Source organism: Callorhinus ursinus, unplaced genomic scaffold (assembly GCF_003265705.2).
Source record: "Callorhinus ursinus isolate GAN/ISIS: 27379988/994484 unplaced genomic scaffold, GSC_fseal_2.0 scaffold55, whole genome shotgun sequence".
Taxonomy (NCBI): Eukaryota; Metazoa; Chordata; class Mammalia; order Carnivora; family Otariidae; genus Callorhinus; species Callorhinus ursinus.
The window spans coordinates 549,815-559,403 of NW_027397117.1; the positions used below are offsets into that span (position 1 = coordinate 549,815).

At 63.1% G+C, this 9,589-nt stretch overlaps 1 protein-coding gene across 1 annotated transcript; it reads left to right on the forward strand.

Moving 5' to 3' along the window:
* Positions 1 to 820: 820 nt before the first annotated feature.
* Positions 821 to 9,366, forward strand: NYAP1 (neuronal tyrosine phosphorylated phosphoinositide-3-kinase adaptor 1). Its single transcript, XM_025864764.2, is given in 8 exon segments — positions 821 to 977; positions 2,222 to 2,373; positions 3,887 to 4,112; positions 4,114 to 4,243; positions 4,706 to 6,223; positions 7,115 to 7,330; positions 7,545 to 7,654; positions 8,227 to 9,366. Coding segments are annotated over 7 exon segments (2,520 nt in total). The 5' UTR covers positions 821 to 977; positions 2,222 to 2,305; the 3' UTR covers positions 8,479 to 9,366.
* Positions 9,367 to 9,589: the final 223 nt, after the last annotated feature.

A 9,589-nucleotide genomic window follows, 5' to 3' on the forward strand; every position in this document is an offset into this window, starting at 1 on the left:
TTCGGCACAGGGATTTCCGAGGGAGGATTTCTCGGAGCTGATGAGAAAGGTGATGGGACATTGGAGGGGGGCGCGAAGTCGCGACCCTGAGCGGCTGCCTGGACCGCACCCAGGGCCGTTGCCGCGGTGGTGCCAGTCAAGAGGCCAACCTCCGGGGCACCCAGGACCTGGCGGGCGCCGCCGCGGAGTCAGAGGTTACCGGGAGGATGACTTGAGCCGCCAGGGCGGACAGGCGGAAGCCTTTGAGCCCAGGCCGTGAAACGAGGATCCGGGTGCCCTCCCCGCACCTAGGGGGCGGCAGGAAGATGGGGGGCAGCCAAGGGAATACGCCCCCTGCTGGGCAGAGACGCGGATGGTAGAGCTCACGACTCTCCCGAGCCCCTCGGCCCGGAAAGCGGCACCCCCTGCCGGTCTCGCCGGCTCACTGCACTCAGGGCCCCGCAGCCGCAGCCTCGCCCCGGCCGGACGCGGGGTGCGCACCCAGGGAGCGCCGGGCGCGCGCGGGGTACGCGCGGGGGGTGCAGGTCCTGGGCTGCCACCGGGGGGCGCCGCTACGCGCGGCGCCCCGCTGCGCTCCGCCGGGGCCTCGGACACCGAACCGAACACCGCCCGGCCGGGCAGAGGCCGAGGGGCGACGAGGAGCTGACGCCTCAAAGCGGGGGCGGGCCGGCGGCAGGTCCCCCGCACCCCGCGGCCTTTCTCCGAGTGCCCCCGCGAGCTCCGCGGGCTCTGCGTCCCCCGCGCCTCCCACCCGAGCCCGGCGGCGCAGCGCAGCCCGGCCGCTCCCACTCCGTCCTTGGAGGGTGTGGAAGGGTGGGTTTGGGGCCGGGGGCGGGTCTGGGGGCGGACCCGGAGGCGGGGCTGTCTCTGCGGCAGGGCCCAGCTCGGCTCCCCCCCGGTCTCTCTCTGTCTCTCCTCCTCCCTCCTCCTGCTCCGGGCGGAGCCCGGCATGGGGGGGCCGGCGCCCGGCAGGCCAGGTACGGTGATGTGGAAATTGGGGAGCCTTGGTGCGGGGAGGTGTGGGGGGCAGGGAGTAGTGAGGATTGGCGGGGCGAGAGGGACGGAGAAACCCAGGGTAGCAGGACAAGGGGAAGGGGAGGGGTGCCCGGGAACCTGGGGCCCTTGGATGGAGAGGGGAATGAAGCCGCCAGGTTTGGAACAAACAGGGAAGGAAGAGGACGGCGGGGAGGAGGGGCGCCCAGGAGGAGAGGTGAGGCCGACGGCGAAAAGGAGAGTGTGTTTGGGGGGAGGGAAACCAGAGCAGGTCTGGAGGCCGAAGCTCAGAAGGTAGCTATGGGGCCAGACCGGAGACCCCTGGGTGGGATTGAGGGCAGGGACTGGAAGAGGGCAGCCGGGAGCCTCTCAGATCCTGGAGGAGGAAGAAGGGGATCTGGGCCATCGTCGAGGGAGGTGGAGCCGGTCACTGAGGGGCCAGGGCGCAGGAATAGGGGTGGACGGAGGCCCCGGGCCCAGCACAGGACTGGAAGGGGGAACTGCCCGCAGGGAATGGAAATAGGTGGATGGGTCGTATTGTAGATGCCCAACTCCGAGCGCCCCCACCCCTTCGCCAGCATCCCCACCCTGCCCTCATGACACCCCCAGCCTCAGGGCCCAAGAGGGGGTGGGGATTCTGACCATCTCCCCCTTCCCCAGTGGGGTGCAATGTACGCAAGTAGGCCGTAGCAGAACTCCTTGTCTGTAGGTATGTCCAGTTCCCTGTAGCCGGGTGTGTGTGTCTGGAGGTCTGTGTGTGCTGTGGGTGTGTCGGGGGTGTTTATGTCTGTGTGTGTCTGCCTGTTCCTAGGTTGTGTTTACCCATGCTGATCTATGTGTCTGGTCCTCTGTTTGTAGATACGGGTCTGTGGCCTGGTGGTTTGTGTGTCTGAATGTGTGTTTGTGGGGCCTGTCTGTGTGGTAGATCGGGATGTATTTACAGGATGGGAGTCTGTATCAAGCTGATCTCTCCGGGATGTGTATTTGTGGCTCTGAACACCTTTGTCAGGGTGTGTGACTCTGTGTACACATAGCCTTCCGTGTCTGTCTGTCTATGGGTCCTAGAGGTAGTGTTGGGTTTTCTCTGCCTCCATCTGTTTTCCACTCTCTGAGGACCCAAGTCACATCTCCGCTCCTTTCTCTCTCTCTCTCTCTCTCTCTCTCATTCATTCCTGGCCCCCACCCACCCCACATCTTTCTTTTTTTCCTTCCCATCTCCCCCACCAAGTGGATCCGGGACCCAGGGAGGGCCGCCCCCCGGGCCTGGTGGCGCTGAGCAGGGCCCCCCAGCCCCCACCTCCTGCCCCACGACATGAACCTCCTCTACCGAAAAACCAAGCTGGAGTGGAGGCAGCACAAGGAGGAGGAGGCCAAGAGGAGGTAAGGCTGCAGTCCCAGATTGCCCTCCGGGCTGTCCCACGTCTGCTTCCCTGCTGGCTGGGGCCACATCCCTCTGCCCTTCCCGGGTCCAACAGCCTGGTCATGAGTCTGATCTTAGAGTCTGTGCTCAGTACAGAATTGCTGGGATTGCATACACCCTGTCCCCACCCTGCTCCTGGCTCCTGGCTCTAGCCCTTGTCCTGGCCTCTTGGGGGGGCTTCCAGCTCAGGAGCACCCTGTTGGCTCTTCCCCACCCCTGGAGGCCCGAGTCACTCCTTCCTGACTCACCTCTGGCCTATAGTCTTCTTTCTGTCAATGTGGGGTTGGCTCCAGGCCCCAGGTCACCTGACCTTGGAAGGGGCAGGCCCTGTTGCCCTCCTGGTCCAGGGACGGGGTCATTTGCGGGGTACCCGAGAAGATCTGTTTGGCCCCCTCCCCACCACGGCTGCTGGGGGAGGTCAGTGGCCAAGTGACAGGGGTGTGTGTGTGTGTGGTGGTGGTGGTGGTGGTGGTGGTGGTGGTGGGACAGGTGAAGGCTGGGCCCTGCAGAGGGGCCAGGGCTGGGGACCTCCCCCTGCTTGCCCTCTCTCCTCTCGCTCCCCGGGACCTGGACCCTGGCCTCTCCCCTCTCGCTCCCCTCTCTCTTCACCCCCATTGACAGCACAGCCTCTTGGAGCCTGAGTCAGAGCCACCTCCCTGCTCCCTTCCTCCTCGAAACTGTGGAGTTTAATTCTTGTTGTTAATTAGATTAATCAGAGCTATGACTGCAGTGATCTCTCCTTAATGAAGGGTTAGTAGACAGGGCCTTAATGAGAGCCCACCCCACAGTGGCTCTCCCCTCTTCCCTACCAGCCGCCCCTCCCTTCACTCACACGGAAGCTCAGGGACAGTGAGAGGGAATGGGGGTGAGCCTGGGAGGGTGACAGAGAAAGGACAGCACCGAGGGAGAGGGAGAGCAAGGGGAAGGGAGTAAAAGAATCAGCAGGGGGAGGCTGTTCTGCCAATGCGGCTGCACAGGCCTCATCTGGGAGCGGAGGCCGCAGGAGCCGGACACGCTGGGAGGCCGGAGGCCAGAGGCCAGAGGCCAGGTGTGGGCCGGCGCGCGCGCCAGGAGCAGAGCCGTGGCGGCGGGTGTATGTGCCAGGCGGGGCTGTGCTGCCTGTCTGCATCTCTACCTGCGCATGAAGCTGTCCACACAAGCGCCGCGTGCCAGATATGCCCAGGCTGGGATCAGACAGCTCCAGGGATGCTCCCCTGCACACGTACTCATCCCTTCGCTCATCCCTACTCGCCGTCCCTCCCCAATGTCCTTGTCTGTTTTAAAGCCTAAGGATTCTGCCTGAAGTTTCTGCTTTGGTGCCCTAGACCTTCAGGCAGCCTCCCATCCCCACCCCAGGCCCCTTCCTCCTCCTCCTGGGAGGCCACAGGGTTGCACACCCCCTCTGAGGGTAGAGGAGGGGGAGGCCCAGGCCTGAGGCCCAATCTCTGTTCCATCTTGGCCTTCTCTCCCCAGCTCCGGTAAGGAGGTGGCTCCTGCAGGCCCCGCAGGGCCTGGGGCTGGCCCGGGGCCTGGGGTCCGTGTGCGGGACATCGCCTCGCTGCGCCGCTCCCTCAGGATGGGCTTCATGACAATGCCAGCCTCCCAGGAGCACACCCCCCACCCCTGCCGCAGCGCCATGGCCCCACGCTCACTCTCCTGCCATTCAGTGGGCAGCATGGACAGTGTTGGGGGCGGGCCTGGGGGGGGGAGGTGGGGGTCTCACAGAGGACAGCAGTGCCCGAAGACCCCCTGCCAAGCCCCGGAGACATCCCAGCACCAAGCTCAGCATGGCAGGGTCAGGGGCAGAGATGCCCCCCGGCAAGAAACCAGGTGAGACACCCCCAACCCTCCCCAGGGGCTGGGAGGATCCATTCCAGGCCGAGAAGAGGCCTATAGGGGAGGGTTCATTCAGGGAAGAACCAAGGAAATGGAAGGTTCCATTCTCAGTGGGAGTGGTGGGGGGGTGGTTTCTTTTTGGAAGGGCCTGAGATGAACCATTCAAGGGCAGGGGAAGCTCCCTGAAAAGTCCATTCCTGGGAAAGGGGTGGCCTTGAAGGGGCATGAGGGTGGGACAGAACTTATGGCAGGAGCTGCAGATTCTGGGGAGTTCATCAGAAGGACTGAGAGCAGGCTGGTAGAAGAGGAACCCACTGTGCTTTAAGTTGGGGAATGTGGGGAAAATAAAGACGCACGTGTGCCCTTGCAGATGGGTTAACAGACCAGAAGCGGGTCTGCCCATCTCCTTCCCGCACTAAGAGCCCTGTTTGTTGTTCTCCTTCCCATTCTGCCCAGGCTCACAGAAGCCAACCCCAGAGGGCCGAGAGTCCAGCCGGAAGGTTCCTCCACAGAAGCCCAGGAGAAGCCCAAACACCCAGCTCTCTGTCTCCTTCGACGAGTCCTGTCCCCCAGCCTCCTCTCCTCGGGGGGGGAATCTGCCCCTTCAGCGCCTCAGTAGGGGGTCCTGCGTAGCTGGGGACCCTGAGGTGGGTGCCCAGGAAGAGGAGCCCGTGTACATTGAGATGGTGGGGGATGTCTTCAGGGGAGGAGGGCGAAGTGGAGGGGGCCTGACTGGGCCCCCTCTTGGGGGTAGGGGCCCAACCCCTCCAGCTGGCGCCGACTCGGACTCAGAAGAGAGCGAGGCTATATATGAGGAGATGAAGTACCCGCTGCCCGAGGAGGCAGGGGAAGGCCGGGCCAACGGGGCCCCTCCAGTGACCGCGAGCTCCTCGCCACACCAGCCTCCTGCCCTGCAGCCCCACACCCACCGTCGGCCAGCTTCAGCCCTCCCGAGCCGGAGGGACGGGACGCCTACCAAGACCACTCCTTGTGAAATCCCCCCGCCCTTCCCCAACCTCCTCCAGCACCGCCCTCCGCTCCTGGCCTTCCCCCAAGCCAAGGCTGCTTCCCGAACCCCTGGCGATGGGGTCTCGAGGCTACCGGTCCTCTGCCACTCGAAGGAGCCAGCGGGCTCCACCCCAGCTCCCCAAGTGCCTGCCCGGGAGCGGGAGACGCCTCCCCCACCGCCTCCGCCTCCTGCTGCCAACCTGCTGCTGCTGGGACCCTCGGGCCGGGCCCGGAGCCACTCAACACCATTGCCACCCCAGGGCTCTGGCCAGCCCCGGGGGGAGCGGGAGCTCCCCAACTCCCACAGCATGATCTGCCCCAAGGCGGCAGGGGCGCCGGCAGCCCCTCCTGCCCCGGCCGCCTTGCTCCCTGGCCCCCCCAAGGACAAGGCTGTGTCTTACACCATGGTGTACTCGGCAGTCAAGGTGACCACGCACTCCGTCCTGCCAGCTGGTCCGCCCCTAGGTGTTGGGGAGCCAAAGACGGAGAAGGAGATCTCAGTTCTCCACGGGATGCTGTGCACCAGCTCGAGGCCCCCAGTGCCTGGGAAGTCCAGCCCCCACAGCGGGGCCATGGGCGCAGCAGCTGGGGTCCTCCACCATCGTGGCTGCCTGGCCTCCCCACACAGCCTTCCGGACCCAACCACGGGCCCCCTGACTCCCCTCTGGACCTACCCAGCTGCAGCAGCTGGGCTCAAGAGACCCCCTGCCTATGAGAGCCTCAAGGCTGGGGGGGTGCTGAATAAGGGCTGTGGAATGGGGGCCCCATCCCCCATGGTCAAGATCCAGCTGCAAGAGCAGGGGACCGACGGGGGTGCCTTTGCTAGCATCTCCTGCGCCCATGTCATCGCCAGTGCAGGGACACCGGAGGAGGAAGAAGAGGAGATGGGCGCCACGACATTTGGGGCAGGCTGGGCTCTGCAGAGGAAGGTCCTGTATGGAGGGAGGAAGGCAAAAGAGCTGGACAGTGAGTGAGGGGTGGGAATTTGGGGGTGGGGGACTGGGGATGCCTGGGATGATTTCGGGGAAGTGTTGGAGGGATTATTTGGAAGGCACAACCCATTGTCCTGAAGTGGGAAGTTTTCAAGGAGACTGGAGAATAAGGGCATGCGGCAGGCTGACGGGCTGGGGTCCCCATGGGTGTGCTGGATGGGCAGGAAGGTCTGCGATGGGGAGGGGCTAGAATCTGGCCCCAAGGGTCGCCGCCTCCTGCCCCGTCCCACTCTACTCTCTGCCCTTCCCTTTGCTAGGCTGCAGGGGTGTGTGTTTGTGAGTGTGCGCACACTAGGAGCTAAACACAGCTGCCTCCCAGCTGTTGCCATGGCAACCCATCCAGACAGGAGGGAGAGGAGAGGGAGGCCCCTACCGTTGCCTGGCAACGAAATGCTCTGCCAGGCCTCCTCTCTGAGCTGAGCTTAGTTCACTTGCGGCCCTTCCCCCAACACCCCCCCTTTCCACTTCCTGGCTCAGGATTTGGGATCTCCCCCTCCTGGGGGAACAGTGCTCCTGGTCTATGTTTCAGAGGAGGGTCATTGTGGCCCTATCGGGCCAGAGGGGCTCTGGAGCTAAAGCTGGGGTAGGGGAGACCCCTATGACCACAGAAAAGGGTTTGGCAGCAGCAAATATTTGTGTCTCAGGCCAGAGATGATACCAACGGGTGGAAAGGAAAGTGGCAGTATTGGGGTCCCTCCTGTGTGTTTGTGTTTGGGGACTGTGGAATCGGGTCCCTCCCTTCTCTGCTGTGACTTGCAAAAGGGCAGTCACTTCTGGTCCATGCATGCCGCGGTGTGTGTAGCTGGGGGGAACAGCAAGACCCTTCCCATGTGCAGGCACTAAGCTCTCCTTGTCATCCCAGCAGAGGTCGAGGATGGTGCCCGGGCCTGGAATGGCAGTGCCGAGGGTCCAGGCAAGGTGGAGCGTGAGGACAGGGGCCCTATGGCATCAGGGATCCCAGTGAGGAGTCAGGGGGCAGAGGGCCTGCTGGCCAGGATCCACCACGGAGGGGACCGAGGAGGGAGTCGCACAGCGCTGCCTGTACCCTGCCAGACGTTTCCTGCCTGCCACCGCAATGGAGGTGACATCCTGCCCGTGCCCGGACAAAGATGGGGCTGGAAGGGGGGGAGATCTCTCAGGGTCCACGTCCTGGGCCTTCCTTTTTAACACCACATCACCATCCCGTTGCCTCCCCTGCTGAGTCAGGGGCAGCCTGGAAGGGGCTGCCCTCTGGGAACTGCAGAAGGGGAACCTGGAGGCCCCTACCCTCCTCACTTACCTTTTCTCCACCTCAGACTTCACGGGAGGCTACCGCCTGGGGCGCTCGGCCTCCACCTCTGGAGTCCGGCAGGCCGCGCTCCATACCCCCCGGCCCTGCAGCCAGCCTAGAGATGCCCCAAGCCAGGTGAGGAGGAAGTCGAAGTTGGGTGTTCTTTTATTTGTGAAGGAGCAGGTGGGGAAGAAGGCCTGGGTGTGGGAAGAAAAGTAGGAGGTCAAGCTGGGGCCTGGCATGGTCGAATAGGGACCCGGGGTGGGGGGGAGGGTGGGCGTTGATCCTGGGAAAGGGCTGTATTTGGTGGGGACAGCCAGCCAGGCAGCGCCACCTCTAGCTGACCGTGTGCCTTTGTGCATTTAGAAAGTGGGGGGTACCAATTTGAAAAGTGCATTCTACTGGGAAGACAATGATTTAAAGGTGTCCATTCCTCAGGGTGAGATGGGCCCAGCCTGGCACCAGGGCTCCCTGCCAGGAAGAGGGTGCAAGAGCTGGGTTTCTGTTCCTGTCCCACCCACCCACACACACACCCCCAGCCAGGGGGAGAGGACAGAGGCCTGGGGGGCAAGAGAGGACTTGTTTCTGGGGGAAGACATTGGTCTTTGCGGTGGGGGACAGGGCCTGGTCACTCTGAGGTCCTTGACCCGCCCCCCTTATTCCTTTCTCCCCTCGTCGCGGGCCGGCGGCGGGAGGAAGGGGCACAGACCCACCCTGCCCTGCCGCTGCCCCTACCGCCTCAGCCCTCCCGGGAGCGCGATGGCAAGCTGCTGGAGGTGATAGAGCGCAAGCGCTGCGTGTGCAAGGAGATCAAGGCCCGTCACCGCCCAGACCGAGGCCTCTGCAAGCAGGAGAGCATGCCCATCCTCCCTAGCTGGCGGCGGGGGCCCGAGCCCCGCAAGTCCGGCACCCCGCCCTGCCGCCGGCAGCACACTGTCCTCTGGGACACTGCCATCTGAGGAGGCCGGGAGGCCGGGGCACCAGACTGGGGAGCGGGGCGGGGGTGCCCGGCTCTCCGGGAGACTTGCCTTGAAAGAGGGACACTTGAAGGACCAGGTGAGAGAAAGCCAGGGAGAACCCCCTGCCTTCCACCCTAACCCCCAGAGATGGGGAGTCTGCCAGGCCCATCGGGCATGGGGCGCCAGCCGCACCCCCTGAAATTTGGGGGAGGAGGGTTTGAGGTTCGGAGTGAGGCCCTCCGCTGCTCTTCCTCCTGGGCGAGGTAGACTCCTTCTCCTCCTGAGAGGGCAAAGGCCGAGCCAGAGGTCAGCATGGGGGAGGAGGGAAGGGTAGGGAGGACGGGGGGCGGGTCAGGTGAAGGACAAGGCTAGAGAGTGTGAGGTAGAGGGGCTCTTTAATAGAGCCGGGAGTGGGGAGGGGGTATTTATTTCGTTATTTATTTTAGTTGGGAGGGCAATTCTGGGCTCTTCTGACCTACTTCTGGGCAGGGAGTAGGCAGTGGTGGGCAGTTAAAGGGAACCAAGTTTGTGCTCTCCCCAAAGCCTGAAGGCCCCACCATCCACGCCCACCCTGACGCTGGGGATTGGTCTGGACTGGGGAGCCAAGCAAGAGAAGGGAGGGACTCCGGTGAGCTGAGGGCCGCAGACTCATTTACAGTATTTACGAATGACCAGAATTTGGTAGTGAGTGTGGCCTGCTGTGAAACAGGCATCTTATTTAGCTCTGGGGTGAGGGTCTAGCACCAGGGATGGGCGGGATGATGGGGAAGGAGGGAAATTTTAGCGGGTGGGGGGAGGGTGGGGTATTTATTTAAATTTTAAAAAAAATCAGAAGAGATGTCAGGAACTTTTTTTTAATTCCTTTCTTTTCAGAATAATATATTAAAAGACTAACGATCCTAGAACTGGCTTCTTATATTTCAGTGTGCTCTGCTTTTCTTACACCTGTTTCTTTTCCCTCTTGCCCATGGTTGGTGGGAGTTGGAGGTGGTGCAGGGAGGGGTGAATGGCTGTGGCAAGTAGCAGGGAGAGGTGGAGTTTGAGGTAAGTCTGGGAATGCCACCATGCCCTGACTCAGCAAGCATTTACTGAGCCAGCCTCTGTGTGCTTG